At 43.5% G+C, this 19471-nt stretch overlaps 1 protein-coding gene across 11 annotated transcripts in view; it reads right to left on the reverse strand.

Moving 5' to 3' along the window:
* The window catches only part of AGBL2 (AGBL carboxypeptidase 2), a 43720-nt gene that overhangs the window by 6237 nt on the left and 18012 nt on the right, over nucleotides 1–19471 (reverse strand). For all 11 annotated transcript variants that reach the window (XM_072790755.1, XM_072790750.1, XM_072790754.1 and 8 more), the window contains 8 exons: nucleotides 17471–17624; nucleotides 14151–14933; nucleotides 12288–12444; nucleotides 10207–10333; nucleotides 9447–9547; nucleotides 7491–7621; nucleotides 2897–2963; nucleotides 10–135 (listed from right to left, as the gene is read on the reverse strand). In XM_072790755.1, the coding sequence (XP_072646856.1) occupies nucleotides 10–135; nucleotides 2897–2963; nucleotides 7491–7621; nucleotides 9447–9547; nucleotides 10207–10333; nucleotides 12288–12444; nucleotides 14151–14933; nucleotides 17471–17624 (1646 nt within the window). The remainder of the gene's footprint in view (nucleotides 1–9; nucleotides 136–2896; nucleotides 2964–7490; nucleotides 7622–9446; nucleotides 9548–10206; nucleotides 10334–12287; nucleotides 12445–14150; nucleotides 14934–17470; nucleotides 17625–19471) is intronic.

Raw genomic sequence — 19471 nt, forward strand, 5'->3', positions numbered from 1 at the left:
CCTTCTTACCGGGGCATCTTCTATTAACTTTAACTCCCGCATCAAATTATTTTTCTGATACTGTTCATTTCGCTGTTTCCTAGTCCGAAGTGGCTTCTTTTTCTTCTTCTTATACATCTTCTTCTTTTGATTCACCTATTCCAGAAAGCATAGAGAAAGTAGTCACTGAGGATTCCCGAGGTACGCCCACCACATGGAACAGTCTTTCACACAACACTCAAGACACGATGGCTAGCCCAGTATGGAGGTCCTCATGGTGCTGAACTGCTGCTGGTTTGGAGAGCAAACAGTTCAGTTACCTCCTTAGCAGAGTCCACTCCCCATTTAACATTCCAAATCCCTCTAGAATAGATATACTGCCAGAGGGGCAGTTACACTAGTAACCAAATATCTGTGTTTTACAATATGAAGCCAGATTACTTACGGCAATAATGTCAGGTACATATAATATTATCAGGTTTGTGGTTAAAAGATTCAGTTTGGTTGGAGTGCCTGGGTGGCCCAGTCAGTTAAGTGTCTAACTCTTGATTTCGGTTCAGGTCATGATCTCAGGGTTGTGGAATTGAACCCCTTGTTAGGCTTTGTGCTGGGTGTGGAGGAGCCTGGCTAAGTTTCTCTCTCCTGTTCCCTCTGGCTCTCCCCTGACCCTTCCCCATCTCCTCACACTCTCTTTCTCTCTAAAAAAAAAGGAAAAAGATTAAAAAAATGTTTTTAAAGATTGTATTTATTTATTCATGAGAAACACAGAGAGGCAGGCAGAGACACAGGCAGAAGGAGAAGCTCCCCTCTGGGGAGCCTGATGTGGGACTCAATCCCAGGACTCCGGAATCACGCCCTGAGCCAAAGGCAGATGCTCAACTGCTGAGCCACCCAGGCGTCCCATTTGGCTCTGACCACAAGGTGGCTTTAATAATTAAGCAAATGAGGCTAAGGACTAATTATCCAGAGACCTATGCTGGGATGAAGCTTATATCGATATTGTTATAAATCCAGCTTGAAAACATTATAGTGGGCAGCCTCTGTGGCACAGCGGTTTAGTGCCGCCTGCAGCCCAGGGTGTGATCCTGGAGACCCGGGACCAAGTCCCACGTCAGGCTCCCCACATGGAGCCTGCTCCTCCCTCTGCCTGTATCTTTGCCTCTCTCTCTCTCTCTCTTTCTCTGTGTTGCTCATGAATAAATAAAGAAAATATTAAAAAAAAAAACATTATAGGGTCTAATCTGATCTGGCTGGCTCCACCTGACACAGCCTTTTTTTTTTTTTTTTTTTTTAATATTTTACTTATTCATGAGATACACAGAGAGAGAGAGGCAGAGACACAGGCAGAGGGAGAAGCAGGCTCCACACAAGGAGCCCGACATAGGATGTGATCCCGGGTCTCCAGGATCACACCCTGGGCTGCAGGCGGCGCTAAACCACTGCGCCACCAGGGCTGCCCCTGACACAGCCTTAATCTCAATTTATGATGGAGATATTTCTTAATGCAACTAGGAAATCATGTGCATAATGAACCACAACAAATATTTTGCTGTTTCTAAAGCTCTTATATCATTTACACAAGAAAAAGTCTGTGAACAAGATGGAGCAAAAAAAATTAATATACGGAAGTATAAAAAACTATCTACAACTACACACTTCTTTAAAAAGTATGCATCAGGGCGCCTGGGTGGAGCATGCAATTCTTGATCTTGAGGTGGTGATTTCGAGCCCCATGTTAGGTGTAGAGATACGAATATAAAAATAAAATCTTAAATAAATAATTATGAGTAATTTTTAACAACCTCTCTTAAGATGGTTTTCACTTTTAGTTAAACTCTTTTTCTCGTTTTAGTTAACTTTCTAATAAACATGGAGTCTTCACATTTTTTCCCTTAGATTTTCCCTAGATTTTTATTTTATTTTTATTTTTATTTTTTTAAGATTTTATATATTTATTCATGAGAGACAGAGAGAGAGAGACAGAGAGAGAGAGAGAGAGAGAGAAAGAGGCAGAGGGCAGCTCTGGTGGCTCGGAGGTTTAGCGCCACCTTCAGCCCAGGGCGTGATCCGGGGATCCCTGGATTGAGTCCCACGTCAGGCTCCCCGCAGAGCCTGCTTCTCCCTCTGCCTGTGTCTCTCTCTCTCTCTGTGTGTCTCTTATGAATAAATAAAATCTTTAAAAAATATTTTTTTTAAAAAAAAAAGAAAGAGAGTCAGAGACACAAGCAGAGGGAGAAGCAGGCTCCATGCAGGGAGCCTGACATGGGACTTGATCCTGGGTCTCCAGGATCAGGCCCTGGGCTGAAGGCGGCGCTAAACCACTGAGCCACCTGGGCTGCCCTTCCCTAGATTTTTTAAAAGGAAAGTTATAGAGGACAAAATGACAGACTCTAGGGTAGGGTAACCAGGTTTGATACTGTTGCTATATTTTTTGCAGATTTTTTAAAAAAGATTTTACTGGGCAGGCTGGGTGGCTCAGCGGTTTAGTGACGCCTTCAGCCCAGGGTCGTGATCCTGGAGACCTGGGATCGAGTCCCACATCGGGCTCCCTGCATGGAGCCTGCTTCTCTCTCTCCCTGTGTCTCTGCCTCTCTCTCTCTCATGAATGAATAAATAAAATCTTTAAAAAAAATTAAAAATAAATAAAAGATTTTACTTATTTATTCATGAGAGACACACAGAGAGAGGCAGAGACAGAGGCAGAGGGAGAAGCAGGCTCCCTGCAGGGAGACTGATGCGGAACTTGATCCCAGGACCCCGGGATCACGCCCTGAGCAGAAGGCAGATGCTCAACCACTGAGCCACCCAGGAGTCCCTTCTACAGATTTTAGTTGGAACATTCCACCAGGAATTACCCAGGAGGATCATCCTTTCCTTAAGGCTGCTACTTCCTGGGTGTGAGTCTGTACCATCTTACCTCATCTGCCATGCTCAATAGGTGAACAGGGAGACCATCTGAGAGGGAACTGTCAGAACCACTGGTGCTGTTTCCAAAAGGAAGGAGGAAAGGAAAATATCTGTTAGTAATGTCTAGGAAGGATAACAACCACCAGACCAGCAGCATGGAGTTAGGATATCCAGTCTGCTTTGCCCTCAATGCCTGGGTTTCAATGACTAAGAATTCTTGACTAGCATGTGTTCTTCATTCATTCTGTTTTTTTTTTTTTTTTTTTTTAAAGATTTTGGGGGGGGGGATCCCTGGATGGCTCAGCAGTTTAGCGCCTGCCTTTGGCCCAGGGCACGATCCTGGAGTCCCAGGATCAAGTCCCGTGTTGGGCTCCTAGCATGGAGCCTGCTTCCCCTCTGCCTGTGTCTCTGCCTCTCTCTCTGTGTGTGTCTCTCATGCATAAATAAATAAAATCTTTAAATAAATTAATTAAATCTTTTAAAAAGATATTTTATTTATTTATGCATGAGAGACACACACAGAGAGAGAGAGAGAGAGAGAGAGAGAGAGAGGCATAGACATAGGCAGAGGGAGAAGCAGGCTCCATGCAGGGAGCCCGACATGGGACTTGATCCCGGGTCTCCAGGATCACGTCCTGGGCCGAAGGCTGTGCCAAACCGCTGAGCCACCTGGGCTGCCCTCTTCATTCATTCTGAACATGTATTGCATGCCAGGCAGTGCATCAAGCACAGTGATGAATGTGAAAGACTCCTGCCCCCAAGGAGTTTGCAATTAATGTGGCAAAATAACTGGCCAGGTGGGCAAAGCTGCCCTTGGCAGTGACTGTAAGAGACTGGAAGATTCTTATTGTGTAGTCCTAGAGAATACCGGGGTACTGTGATTTGTTTGGAAGCATGGCTTGTTTCATTTGTTCCGTCTGGCCAGGACCAGTTCAGAGAACAAGGATCCTACCAAGTGCTCTTTAAAACTGTATTGAATATACACATAAACCTATTTGATAACAAGATATCCATAGGTCAGAGACCAAGAATTGCTTTCATTATCCCAATTCCTGCTTCAAAGGTTGTGGATGCATGTCCAGACTGATCTACAGTCTTCCCCCACAAATGGTCTGCCCCTTTCCTGCAAGGCCTAGGGCTCAGATAATCCATCCTTGCTGCCTTCATCACATCCATTGTTCAAGTGTCACATTACATTTTCCTCTTTCCTGGGGTGTGGCTGGCTAGAATTGGGAACTGCGCTCTACCACCTGGCCTCCATATATTAAAAAATGTCTTAGGCACAAAATTCAGATCCCCTGGGACAAGACGGCATTTCAAACCATCCTTTTGCTCAGGCCTTTCATCCTGTTCATGCTCCCCCTCCCTCTGTTCGGTACACAATGCGGAACCCGACAGTAAGACAGCGGGAAGATAGCCCTCTCTTCTCTGATCTCACTCCCAATTCCCTGTCCTCAAAAGCCTTTTCTAGTCTAAAGAGTAGCCTTTGAGGCCTCCAGATAATAGTCTCTGAAGTACCTTTGGGAGAAAACAGAAAACTTTAATGAACAGGGTAAGAGCATTAGATGCAGTGTGTCCCAGAAAATGTTGACGACCGTGTAGGTGCACACATAAGGAAGGCACACTGAAGCTAGGCCTGGACACTCACAGTCTGCTTTTCTGTGTCATGGTGGGAGTGGACAGGTGGAGCCCCATGGAGGCTGTGATAGATGGTTTCCTGATGCAGACACTGACAAACTGGTTTCAATCATTCTTAACTAAATATATCAGAGCACCCTGCTGAGCCAGCTAGAATGTAGACTTCCTGTTTCTGAGTTGACTCCCCCTGGGCTCTATACTAATGAGTCAACAGGCAGGGGCTTTTTGTTTTTTTGTTTGTTTGTTTTTTAATTTTTTTTAAATTTATTTATGATAGTCACACACGGGGAAAGAGAGAGAGAGAGAGGCAGAGACATAGGCAGAGGGAGAAGCAGGCTCCATGCACTGGGAGCCCGACGTGGGATTCGATCCCGGGTCTCCAGGATCGCGCCCTGGGCCAAAGGCAGGCGCCAAACCGCTGTACCACCCAGGGATCCCGGGCTTTTTGTTTTTGAGGCTGAAAGTGAGAGTGGTTTGTGTGGCAGTCATGGAGAGCTAGGCAGAGAATTCTGGGAGAGAGGAAAAGGCAACATGGTGACTGGGCACACCGCCCGGCCTGATTTAAGGTTCCTATGGAGACATTTGGGAGACGCAGGCAGTAGAACTGCTTTAGGGTCCGGAAGTTAATGTGCCACATAGAGTAGGAGGGAGAGCCATCCCCTTTGCCCTGTCCACTACAGTCTACAGCATAGCCCAGAGATCCAACTGAGGGCACTGGGGCAGGCTTGAGGCACTCTGGCCAGTAAGCTAGAGTAGAAGGTGTTCTTGCACACTTGTGAGATACCCACCCACCTGGGGACTTCCTAAAATAGTTGTGGAGATTATGAGGGTGGGGCTGAGATCCTACAAGTGAAATTAATTCAATAAATATATTTATTGAGCTCTCCCTATGTGCTGGGTAACTGTTCTAGATGCATGAGATACAAAGGTGAACAAAATAAAGATCTCTGACCTTGTGGAACCTACATCCATAGGGGGAAACAGATAATACATAGTAAACTCCATAAAGATGGAAATAACATAGAAGGACTGGAGGTGATAAAATGCTAGAGCACTGCAGGGGGATAGGGAATGAATGGCAGGAAGACAAAGGCAGGAGAGCAAGTGGCCGTATTAGAGTAACTAGGGTAGGCCACATTGACAAAGTTGACACTGAAACAAAGACTTGAAGGAGGGGAGGAATGAGCCATGTAGGTATCTGGCGGAAGAGCTAGTGTAAAGGCCCTGAGACAGGGCAGCTCCGGTGGTGCAGCGGTTTAGTGCCACCTGCAGCCCAGGGCGTGATCCTGGAGACCCAGGATCAAGTCCCGCATCAGGTTCCTTGCAGGGAGCCTGCTTCTCCCTCTGCCTGTGTCTCTGCCTCTCTCTCTCTCTGTGTGTCTCTATGAATGAATGAATGAATGAATGAATGAATAAATAAATAAACAAACAGATAGATAAATAAATAAATAAATAAATAAATAAATAAATAATTCTTTAAAAAAAAAAAAAGGCCCTGAGACAGAAGAGGGCCTGGTGAGTCCGAAGAAGAGTAAGAAGGCAAGTGTAGCTGCAGCAGTGTATGAGAGGGTGAGGGTAGAGATTATAAGGTATCAAGTGGCTAGATCCTATAGCCTGGAAGTCACTATGGGGTCTTGGATTTTTTACCTCATTTGCTGGCTCCTCCTTATCTCTGTGATCTCTTAGAGCTATGATACTCAGTTTCGACCTAGACCTCCTCTTTGTCCTATCTGCACTTACGCCTTGGAATCTCATCTAGTCTTTTTATTTATTTATTTTTAATTTTATTAATTTATTTGAGAGAGAGACCGTGCATGCGAGCAGGGAAAAGGGCAGAGGGAGAGAATCTCAAGCTGACTCTGCACTGAGTGTGGAGCCTGACGAGGGGTTCGACCTTACAACCCTGAGATCATGACCTGAGCCAAAACCAAGAGTTGGATGCTTAACCGACTGAGCCACCCAGCCACTCCTAGTCTTAAGGTTTAAATATCATCCATCCAGTGATAACTATCTGACCTCTCCACTGAACTCAAACTCATATATTCAATTACCCATCCAATATCTCCATTAAGATTCTAATAGATGTTGGGATCCCTGGGTGGCGTTGCGGTTTGGCGCCTGCCTTTGGCCCAGGGCGTGATCCTGGAGACCCGGGATCGAGTCCCATGTCAGGCTCCCGGTGCATGGAGCCTGCTTCTCCCTCTCCTGTGTCTCTGCCTCTCTCTCTCTCTCTATCATAAATAAATAAAAATTTAAAAAAAATTAAAAAAAAAAAGATTCTAATAGATGTCTCTGACTGAACATGTCCAACACTAGCCTCCAGATCTTCACCACTCCCCAACCTTTTCCACCCCGTTGGTCTTCTCCATCTCAGTGAGCAACTCTATCCAACCAATTATGGACTCATTCTCCTTCTCTCATGCTCCATATCCAATCCATAAGAAAATCCTAAGGTTTGAAATTTCAAAATACATCTAGAATTACCCCTACCATCTACATCTACCCCTAACCACTATAACTACTCAAGTCTAGACCACCATCTATATTTACTTGTACTATTGCACGAGGCTCCTAATGAATGTCCCTGCTTACATCCTTCCTCTCTGCAATCTATTTTCCACATAGCAACCAAGGTATTCCTACTGAAACTAAAACCCAAGTCAGAACATGACTCTTCTCTACTTAAAACCTTCCACAGGCTTTCCGTATCCCTTGGAGTAAAAGACAAAGGCTTTACAATTGCCTAAGGGCCCTAGACATACTGCCTGCCCACTTTCTTAACCGAGAAATGAGGCTGTCAAAGAACAGGCACTCAGTATATAGTTATTGAAGAAATGAAATATATTAAGCGTGCTGTGATTTAATCAATATTGTGCACCTGAGGTTCAAAACCAATGACAGCGGAGCAAATGAAAACAAATAAAAAACAATTGAACTTCTCTGGTTCTTCTCTGAAATGAAGTTACCTGGATTCAATGTCAGACAAAGAGATGTCACTCCAATTTCCTTCTAAATCCATATCTTGTCCAAGTTCATTGAATTTCTTATGGATCTCCTGTTTTAAGAGCTCTTTAAGCTCTGCTAGACACTGCATGAACTGTGGGAGTGAAAAAAAGAGTATTTATGTTTATTCATTAATTTTTTTTACCAAGCATTTTACTCAGTATATGCTGAAAGGCACTTTATTTATTGCTGGGGACATAAAAGATGAGCAGGCTGTCACCTCTGCTAGTAAGGACATGTTAACATAAATTATATGCACTGTAGTAAACGTGTTTCTAGGGCAGAACATTAGTGAACACTGCTTTAGGCACTTTCCCCTGGCTATCAGCGATAGTAAATAATGCAGAGGTCTAATTTATTTTATTTTTTTGAATTGCAAGGAAGGAAACATTAGAATAGTGTTATTCAGATTTTGGCCTATGGCAGATGTGATTTAACAGGCCATGCTGTGGTCAAATTCTCCTTTAAATATGTTTTATTGGGGCACTTGGGTGGCTCGGTCAGTTAAGTGTCTGCCTTCAGCTCAGGTCATGATCCCAGGGTCCTGGGATCTAGCCCTGCATCAGGCTCCCTGCTCTGCAAGGGACCTGCTTTTCCTTCTCCCTCTGCCTGCTGCTCTTCCTTCTTGTGCTTTCTTTCTCTGTCAAATGAATGAATAAAATCTTAAATAAATAAATAAATAAATAAATAAATAAATAAATAAATAAATAAATAAATATTTCATTAAACAGGTGAAAAGTTGCACCCAGAGCAGTACATATCACATGTCCCCAGTGCCCCAACTGAGAGGGGACATAGGAGAAGAGTTAGATCAAGCCCATGAGCACAGACTCCCTTTTAAGAAGCTGAGTGATGAAGGGAAATAGAAATACCATCCTGACTCTCTGTTAGAGAAATGAGACAGAAGGAAACCTGTGCATGAGTCAGGATAGGGGCAGCCTGAGAACATGTGCAGTTTAGGGGAAGAAGTAAGAAGACGAAAACACTGAGGACACAGAAAAAGGAGGAAAGAATGAATGAGGCAAGACGTCGGGGGGAGGGGCATGGCTGGGGAGCTGGCAGGTGCACAAAAGCTGGCAGGGTCAGTTTTGGAAGTGAGAAAGGACTCCTGCTTTTCTGAAAGGCAAAGTGAGGGAGTATGTGCTGATGGATAGTTGGCATGAAGGCTTCTACCTTCTTGGTGAGTTATGAGGTCTTGGCATTTGCTGAGAGTATGCAGGCTCGGGGGTTTTCTTACTTTTATTGATTATAAAAACTTCAGAATGATATTAAGAGGAAAATAAAAACCATCTATAATCTCACTGGGCTGAGACCCAGTGCAACTGATCACAGTAGCATTACCACATTTCTTTTCTTCTTCTTCTTTTTTTTTTAACAGTAGGGGATCCCTGGGTGGTGCAGCGGTTTGGCGCCTGCCTTTGGCCCAGGGCGCGATCCTAGAGACCCAGGATCAAATCCCACATTGGGCTCCCAGTGCATGGAGCCTGTTTCTCCCTCTGCCTGTGTCTCTGCCTCTCTCTCTCTCTCTCTCTGTGACTATCATAAATAAATAAATTAAAAAAAAATAACAGTAGACCTGCAGGGTGTTTTTATTTTTTATTTTATTTTATTTTATTTTATTATTTTATTTTATTTTTATTTATTTATTTATTTAATTTTATTTATTTTATTTTATTTTATTTATTTTATTTATTTTATTTTATTTATTTTATTTTATTTATTTGAAAGAGGGACAGAGATAGCAACAGAGAGCACAAGTGGAGAGGAGAGGGAGAAGCAGGCTCCCCATTGAGCAGGGGGTCTGACATGGGGCTTGATCCCGGAACCCTAGGATCATGACCTGAGCTGAAGGAAGATGCTTAACTGACTCAGCTACCCAGGTGCCCCCATCACCACATTTCTTGAAAGTCCATTTTTACCTTGGTTCGGTCGGGATCACAGAAATCCAGAAGAGTGTCACAAACATGATAACCTAGAGACTTTAGATCCTCAATGGTAAAGTGAGTATCTCTTTTATTACCTGAAAAAAAAATCCATAAACATTTCTTATTAAATCTTAATGAGTTCATCTGTGGTAGGCACTGTGCCAAGGGCTTTATGTGCATTATCTCATTAGGTAGTACCTATAATGCAGGTATTATTACCTATTACTGACAGTTAAAAAAAATGAGGTTTGAAGAGTTAATTAAAAAAAAAAAAAAGAGTTAAGTAACTGCACCAGGATCACACAACTTGTAAATGGAGCTGAAATTCAAACCCGGATCTGCCTGATTCTAGGTCCCCAGCAACCACTTTGCTCTACTGCCCCAGCAAGGATTACATTTCACACTCATATTTACACTGGTCAAATTCAGCATAAGGAGCAGTTAAGAAAATCCTGTAGGTCAATCATCTCTCCAGCACTCAAAGGGATTTCATGCCCTCTGTACTTTGCTTGGCTTCCCCTTGTCATGCTGACCTACGATATGCAAGAGAACTGGGATCCCTGGGTGGCGCAGCGGTTTAGTGCCTGCCTTTGGCCCAGGGCGCGATCCTGGAGACCCGGGATTGAATCCCACGTCGGGCTCCCAGTGTATGGAGCCTGCTTCTCCCTCTGCCTGTGTCTCTGCCTCTCTCGCTCTCTGTGTGACTATCATAAATAAATAAAAATTAAAAAAAAAAAAAAAAAAGAGAACTTACCCAGGGTGGACCCCCCAAAGGTAGATTCCATGGTGTAGCTATTCAGGATCCCCATGCGCCACATCACAACTCGGCCTGTTCCTTCCTTGCACTTTTGCACCTTAAAGTTACAACTCTGAAAAGAGAACTAAAGAGAAACCAAAAGCCTCTGTTAAACCTAAACTGGCAAATGTAAGATGTCTAAGATTCATTTATATGATACAAGAATGGTTTCCTGGCAGTCCAGGTATTATTTCCTAAAGTATGCTCCTTAAAATAGTAATTCTACAGGATGTTAACAGGTTTTACAGAAGAGAAAATGAGTTCTGTGGTCATGTTAGTCAGGAGGATGAAGGGTGAACAAAATTACACAGACTTCTTGTGCAGGACTTCTCAGAGCATTTAATATGTTATTGTAGACTGTGAGTCTCCAAAGGAGAGAGAGTACACATTCTACTTCTTACTCCCTGGGTCCCCTTTTTCCCTTCCCCATCTTTCCCAGGGACATTTTCAAGGACTAGGGTTCCTTGAACTCCTATTTGGGAATGCTGGCTTACTTTGGCATTCAAGACACTGGCCAACTTTTCTAAGATTTATTTTCTATTCTTCCCCAACTTGAGTCTTTGGATCCAGCTGAGTTTATCCTCTATTTATGGTTGACGTATGCCTCACCCCTGTAATCTCTGCCCGGAACTCTCACTCCCTCTGACTTACTGTTCTCAGCTCGGAGTTCAATATGCTCCATTGTCTTTCATGACCACTCAACCCTCTTTCCTTATTGAGGTTTGTAACATATACTTGGCACTCATCCCAACCTATCTTATCCTGCTGAAAATGCTTTACAGTTGGAAGGTATGTTTCCACCTAGTGGTTTTTAATTTCTGCACCCTGGAATCCAGGGGTTCTACTGAGGAGCCTCGGGCATTCCTGACACAAGGACTGACGAGGCCAACTAGGCAAGATTCCAAGCCCTCTATCTGTCTTCAATGAGTACAGCTCTGCTTTTAATTGTTTTAGATACTGGGTTCTGAACATCATTTTTAAAATTTTTTATGTATTTTTTTTTACAAGACACATTATTTGGGTGTCATTTTATTTAAAGAAAGAGATCCCTGGGTGGCTCAGCAGTTTAGTGCCTGCTTTTGGCCCAGGGCGTGATCCTGGAGTCCTGGGATCAAGTCCCACATCAGGCTCCCTGCATGAAGCCTGCTTCTCCCTCTGCCTGTGTCTCTGCCCCTCTCTCTCTCTCTGTCTCATGAATAAATAAAATATAAAAAAAAAAGAAGAAAGAAAGAAAGAAAAGAAAAGAAAAGAAAAGAAAAGAAAAGAAAAGAAAAGAAAAAAGGAAAGAAAGAAAGGAAAGAAAGAGAGAGAGAGATCCCTGGGGCACCCGGATGGCTCAATCGGTTAAGCATCTGACTTTTGATTTGAGCTCAGGTCATGATCTCAGGATTGTGAGATCGATCCCTGCATCAGGCTCAGCATGGATCCTGCTTAAGATTCTGTCTCCCAGGGGCAGCCCCAGTGGCCCAGCGGTTTGGTGCCGCCTTCGGCCCTGGGCGTGATCCTGGAGTCCCGGGATCGAGTCCCACATCAGGCTCCCTGCATGGAGCCTGCTTCTCCCTTTGCCTGTGTCTCTGCCTCTCTCTCTCTCTCTCTCTCCCCCCGTGTCTCTCATGAATAAATAAATAAAATCTTTAAAAAAAAAAAAAGGATTCTCTCTCCGTCTACCTCCCCCTCTTTATTGAGATACAATTCACATACCATAAAATTCATTCTTTTCACAATTCACAGAGTTGAGCAGCCATCACCACAATCTAAGTTTAGACATTTTCATTATCTCCCAAAAGAAACCCAGCATCTCTCAGCAGTGATGCCACCCTCCCACTCCGCACCAAAGGCAACCACTAAAGGACTCTCTGTCTCTACAGATTTGCATCTTCTGAACATTTCATAGAATCACAAAAATATGGCCTTTTGGGTCTGGCTTCTTTTGTGCAACAAGTTTTCAAGGTTCACCTTGAAAAGAGATGCAAAGTGGCATATAGGATGCAGTGAATTCTTCCTTAGGCAGTGGATGGATAATTACCTTATGTGCTTACCTTATCTGGTGCGTTTTTGCTTAACATTAAAGGAAAGACGCGCTCATGAAGCCAGTACTTGCGATCGTTGTTTTTACAGCCATACAAGAAGATATTATTCTTGCGGCTGTGGCCATGGAAATCACAGTACAAGAGAACCTCCCTTTCTTCCAGAAGTCTATTGAGAGGGGTAAACAAAGGACTCAGTGGACATCCACGTGCATGAAATAATCAAGGACCTTTTATAGTTTCTACCTTAATAAATATGTGGTTGCTGCCTTCCCTCTAAAAAAAATGTCAGGGATCCCTGGGTGGCGCAGCGGTTTTGCGCCTGCCTTTGGCCCAGGGCGCGATCCTGGAGACCCGGGATCGAATCCCGTGTCGGGCTTCCTGCATGGAGCCTGCTTCTCCCTCTGCCTGTGTCTCTGCCTCTCTCTCTCTCTCTCTCTCTCTGTGACTATCATGAATAAATAAAATCTTAAAAAAATAAAATAAAATAAAAAATAAAATAAAATAAAACAAAATAAATGTCAACCCCTTCAAAGGACCCTATCTCCACCCTCAGCCATTGCATACCCCCACCCTCAAGCAACATGCTACCAGCACTCCTCGCCACTGCCAGCCAGGTACTTGAAATGAAAACGTCCTGATGTGGAAGGGTGTGGTGGGTAGGCCTTGTGTAAGCTGACAAGGAAGTGGAAGAAATCTATTGAAAGAAAGCCCACCCTGGGGCAGACCTGGGGAAAGAGGGACAGAAGTAGAAAGGCTGTTAAGTGTCAGAATGAAAAAGAGAAACAGAGAAAGCCTGGGTTCCTGAATTTCTGGGGCCAGTTCCTGTAAGGCTCAGTTCCTTGGTCTCCTCCTCACCCAGGGCACCTACTCAGTCTTCCAAACATGGTCACCTTCTCCATAATGATGATGATAGCATGAAGAGGATGACAGTAATGACACATAAAACGTTCAGGGCACTGTGCCGAGCAGGTGACACAGATCCTCTCCTTTAATCCTCACAGTTAAACACCTGGGCAGATGAGCCTAGCCCTACTCCACAGACAGGAAGGCTGAAGCGCAGAGAGGTACAATCACTTCCAAGGTCATAGAACCAGCCAGTAGTGACACCAGGTCTCAAAGCCAGGCCTGTCCGACTCCCAAGTACGTGCTCTTAGCCAGTTAGCCTGAAAGCCCAACACAACTCCCACCCTTTCACACAGATCTGGTTATTGGGGGTGTGCACCCACAGATTCTTCTATGCTGTGGTTCCATTCCCTGTAAGATGGGTGCCATTACATCATAGCCTTCAACTGCTTTCACACAGGCTTGGAAAATATGAACTGATTTATTTACTATTCTTTCTCTACGAGAGGCACTACAAGAGGCAATAAAGAACTCAGACTCTGGAACCTGAGAGCCTGTGTTCAAACATCTACTCTGCCACTATTTGGCTCTATGACCTGGGCAAGTTGCTTGACCTTCTGGGGCCTTAATTTCCTCACCACTCACATACTGGGGATACTGACTGTGCCTACGGTCAGAGGTTTAACGTGAAGGCTCAACCTCTACATGGGTCCCATGTGTAAAGCACTGAGAATATTGCCTGCCCCCTCTATACAAACACTGCCTAATTGTTAGGTACTATTATTATTACTATACATGCTTCATGATGAAGGCCTATGAACTTCTCTGACTTAAATGCCTCTGGCTGAAATGTGGCATGTTCAGCTTCAACCCAAAGATGAAACAGGACTTAAAAATTTGAAACTGAACACACCCATATAACTGCAAACAGAATGGTAAAGATGGTCTCCCAAGCCCCGCCCGGAGTCCTACATGAGAAGAGCCCTCCCACCCGGCGTTCAAAGAAGATCAACAGACAAAGGGGCTCACCTTTTGACCATGTTCCTGGTGTACCAGATGCAAGGGAAAGACTCCTTCAGAATGGTTTTGTAATGCCTGTTCAGGTCCCTTCCGGCCAGCGAACACCGGTAATTCCCCACAATCACTCCATCTGGATTTAACATAGGAACTACTTTGAAGACAAAGATATCCCTGAGGAGCTGGGCATCTGGGGAGTTGCTAAGGATGAAGTCCAAAAAGCCTTTCATGATCCAAGAGCCATTACTTTCTCCAGGGTGGACTCTGGCGCTCAAGACCACAGCTTTCTTCGCAGCTGCCTCTCGAGGGGTCCGGGATGGGTTGGTGATGGTGAGCAGGTAGACGGTGTTCCCAGCGAGGCTCCTGCATAATGTTCGAAGCTTGCAGAACTGAGACTGCACCGGGTTGTTCGCCACTGACAGCAGGTAGCATTGCAAGTCAGTGTACGTATAGGGGTAGAAGTGTGCGAAGAAGCAAGTGTCCTGGTCGTGCAGAAACTGAATGGTCCACGTGAGACAGTAAAAGGGCTGCTGTCCATCATCTGTGTTGTTCTTATAGTACCTGATTTCATTTCCTTCTCGCCTCCAGCCAATGTTGTGGGTGTTGGCATCCAGCTCGGAGTACATGAGTGGCTTCATCCCTACAGTATAAAGGCTCTTGGGTTTTAGCAAGTTGACAATGGTGAAGCGGTAGGTAGTATCTTTTCTAGTGTTCTGAACACGAAAATAAAACCACTGAGTGTGTTTGTTTGTGTAGAGGTCAGTTCGCAAGGTGAGTTCATACTCATAGGTATCTCTGCAATGGAGAAAATAGAAGAGTATCTCTGTAACCCCACATCCCTCTCTCAAAAAACAAATCCAAAAAGTGCATTGTTTCCCCCTGGCAAAAATAGATCTTATTACAACCGGAAAGCCTACTACATCAACTATTAATTTTCTAATTTACATAGTTCCCCAACTTACACTATTAGGCTGGTAGAAATTTGGGTAAATATGTTGGCAAATTGAACACCAATAAAAAATAAATTTATAATAAAAAAAAAAAAAGAAATTTGGGTAAAGAAAGTTTACTTGGGGTGTTTGGAAGCTCTGTGAGCTTCTTAGTATCTCTCTGGAGTGTTCAGTAGCACTTCAGTACATTTCCCTGAACAGCAGCAAAGCCAGAGCCCTCTGTTGGCTATTGGCTACATCCTGGAGGTAACCACTGTGGAGAAGACCCCTCCACCTCTGGTGTTATTGTACCTTTGATCATTGAGGGGGCACTTCTGGAATGCATTCACCTTATTGAAAAGTAGAAGGATGAGTGTGCAGAAGAGGAAATACAAATGCCAAATCCTGAAAAGATGCTCACCCACAAGCTTAAGTCAAGAAATGCAAATTACAGAGGTGCCTGGGTTGCTCAGTTGGCTAAGTGGCTACCTTCAGCTCAGATCCCAGGGGCCTAGGAGTGAATCCTGCATCTGGGTCCCTGCTAAGTGGGGAGCCTGCTCTTCCCTCCTGCTTGTGCGTGCCTGCTCTATCTCTCTTTTTCTCTCTCTCAGATAAATAAATAAGGTCTTTAAAGAAATAAAGAAATGCAAATTACAGTAGGCTGTTATTTTCCCTCCAACTCATGAATATTCCAGCTTGGGACACAGTCACTCTCACACACTAGTGACAGGAACTGGAATCATGTTCAAGGGCAGTTTAGGAAAAAATAGTGATACTTAAAGTATTCAAACCCTTTGACCTACCAAATTTATTTCTAAAATTTATCCTGTAAAACCACAAATATTTAAAAATATAAATGCGGGCAGCCTGGGTGGCTCAGCAGTTTAGCACTACCTTCAGCCTGGGGCCTGATGCTGGAGACCCAGGATCGAGTCCCGCATCAGGCTCCCTGCATGGAGCCTGCTTCTCCCTCTGCCTGGGTCTCTGCTTCTCTCTGTCTCTCTGTCTGTCTCTCATGAATAAATAAATAAAAATCTTAATAAATAAATGATAAAAATATAAATCCTAAGAATGTTAATTCTATTAATTTAAACAAAAAATAGTAAACACCTTAATTTTCTATCAGTGAAGGCAAGGTAAATAAGATATGGAATACCCATAAAATAGAATAATATGAATTGTTAAAAATAAGGACGTAAACCTGTGGTACTACTATAGGAAAACATCTAAAATTTATTAACTGGTGGGCGCTTGGGTGGCCCAGTCGGTTGAACATCTGCCTTCAGCTCAGGTCGTGATCCCAGGGTCCTGGGATCCAGTCCTGCTTTGGGCTCCTTGCTGTGAGGAGTCTGCTTCTTCCTCTCCCTCTACCCCCTGCCCCGCCCCTCTGCTTGTGCGCTCTCTCTCTCTCAAAGAAATAAATAAAAATCTTTAAAAGTAAGTAAAATTTATCAATTGGCAAAAAAGCAATTTTTTAAAAGATTTTATTTATTTATTCATGAGAAACAAAGAGAGGAGAGAGTGAGAGGCAGAGACACAGGCAGAGGGAGAAGCAGGCTCCATGCGGGGAACCAGACATGGGACTTGATCCCGGGTCTCCAGGATCATGAGCCCTGGGCTGAAGGCAGCGCTAAACTGCTGAGCCACCTGAGCTATCCCAGCAAAAAGCAATTTGTAAAACAGTATGCATACCATTATCTTATTTTATTTTTATTTTTAAAAAATTTTTTTATTTATTTATGATAGTCAGAGAGAGAGAGAGAGGTAGAGACACAGGCAGAGGGAGAAGCAGGCTCCATGCACCAGGAGCCCGACGTGGGACTCGATCCCGGGTCTCCAGGATCGCGACCTGGGCCAAAGGCAGGCGCTAAACTGCTGCGCCACCCAGGGTTCCCCATTATCTTATTTTAAAAAATGAGTAATTTCTGTTTGTTACATACACAGAAAAAGGGGGAAAATTACTGCATATATACTGAACTATTAACAGTTGCTGAATCTGGGGAGGTATGATTATAAGACTTCATATTTTTAATGTTATGCATTTTTGTTAATACAAAAAACTTTTTAAGGATTTCATTTATTTCAGTAATTGCTACCTACAAGTGGGGCTTGAACTCATGGCTCCGAGATCAAGAGTTGGGCGCTCTACTGGCTGAGTCAGCCAGGTGCCCCTATTAATACAAATTGTAAATGAGCACTAATTTCTTTCACAAGCAGAAAAAACAATGTAGATAAATCTGTGCTCTGGGGGAGAATGAGTCACAATTATTCCATTCTTGATCCCCATGACCTTTTCTCACCACCTCTCTTTTTCTTGAAAACACTCCTGACTCCTAATATGACTCCTAAAGAATGTGTCACTCACTCCAGGTATTGCCCCTTTGGGAAATTCCTGTTACTCACACTCTGACAGCTTTTTGCAGATTCCCGCTCTCAAACCGTGACTCAAACAGAAGAGTATTATCCTCGGGTCCCTGCAGCATGACAGCCGGCTCCCTGATAATCCCTCGCTTGCCTCCCACTCTGGAACTGGTGAAATAGGAACCCTCAGTGGGCACTGTGGATGAGACACACTATATTTAGGGTAGGTTCCACTTAGACTCCATTCATCCAACCAGTATTTACTGAGTTCCATTATGTGTTCAATGCCATTCGAGGTCAAGAATAATGAATATTCAGATTTTCAACCATCCTTGCTGAGATTTTTCATTTGAAACATGATTTCTTTGAGGACCTTTACAGTGGTGTAGAGACTGTGTGGCTGCCTTTTGCTGTGTGGCTGTGCCCCTGGCATCAGATACTGTTTGTACCCAATTAAGCCCTAATTTAAAAGCAGGTTGACAAATGATATTCCACATACAGCATCTGAAAAAGTTTACAATCTTAATTCTAAAAAAAAAAAAAAAAAAAGGCACCTATTTATTAATTTAAAAAAAGGTAAAGGAGAAAAAAAAAGAGAAAATAAAGTATACTCTATGTAATTTTTTTTGGAATATCCTTCCAGATTTAAATATAAAAAAAAAAATAAGTTCAAAAAGAATTGGCTTGGCTAAATTAAGAAGGGAACAAAAATATCGTAGTAATTAGAAAAAAAGAAAAGGTTAGGATTAAAATTTTATCTTTAAACTAATGCTAAGAAAAAAATAAAATAAAAAAATAAATAAATAAATAAAATAAAATAATGCTAAGGGCAGCCCGGTGGCTCAGTGGTTTAGCACCTGCCTTCAGCCCAGTGCGTGATCCTGGAGTCCCAGCATCGAGTCCCGCGTCAGGCTCCCTGCATGGAGCCTGCTTCTCCTCTGCCTGTGTCTTTGCCTCTCTCTCTGTCTCTGTGTCTTTCATGAATAAATAAATAAAATCTTTAAAAAAATAAAATAAACTGATACTAAAACAAAAAAAATTATAAAATTTATTTTAACAAAATTTAGATAACAATCACTTCTTTCTATCTCTTTGGTGGGGTTGTAACTTTAAAAAAATATTTTAGGGGTATCTGGGTAGCTCAGTGGTTAAGCATCTGCCTTTAGCTCAGGTCATGATCCCAGGGTCCTGGGATCAAGCCCTCCATCAAGCTCCTGGCTCAGGTGTAATCTGCTTCTCCCTCTCCCTCTGCTGTTCCCACTGCTTGTACTTTATCTCTCTCTGTCAAACAAACAAACAAACAAACAAATTAATTAATTAAACCTAAAAAAATATTTTGGTTTAAAAAAATATCTTGGGGTGCCTGGGTGACTCAGTCAGTTGAGTGTCTGCCTTTGACTCAGGTCATGATCCTAGGGTTCTAGGATCCAGCTCTGCATCAGGCTCCCTGTTCAGCAGGGAGTAGACTTCTCCCTCTCCCTCTGTCTCTTCTCCCCTGTTCATGCTCTGTCTCTCTCTCTCTCTCTCTCAAATGAATAAATGAAATCTTTAAAAATTTTGTTTGTTTATTTATTTATTTGGGGGGTGGGAAGAGGAAGAATGCTGTGGGTGAGACAGAATCTTTAAGCAGACTCCTTGCTGAGCACAGAGCTCCACTCAGGGCTCAATCCCATGACCCTAAGATCAAGACCTGAGCAAAAACCAAGAGTTGGATACTGAACTGACTGAGTCACTCAGGTGCCCCTGCAATTTTTTAAAAGATTTTAGGTAATCTCTACACCTAAACTTACAACTCTAAGATCAAGAGTCATTTACTCCACTGAAAAGTCAGCCAGCTGCCCCTGGGGTAGCAATTTTTCAGACAAATTCAGTGAGACTGCTTTTATTTTTGTTTAAAGACTTCATGTGACAGAGAGAGAGAGAGAGAACATGAGAGCACAAGTAGGGGGAGCTGCAGGAAGAGGGAGAGGCAGAAGCAGGCCCCTCACTGAGCAGGGAGCCCATCTCAGGGCTTGATCCCAGGACTCTGGGATCATGACCTGA

This window comes from Canis lupus, chromosome 21 (assembly GCF_048164855.1).
Source record: "Canis lupus baileyi chromosome 21, mCanLup2.hap1, whole genome shotgun sequence".
NCBI lineage: Eukaryota > Metazoa > Chordata > Mammalia > Carnivora > Canidae > Canis > Canis lupus.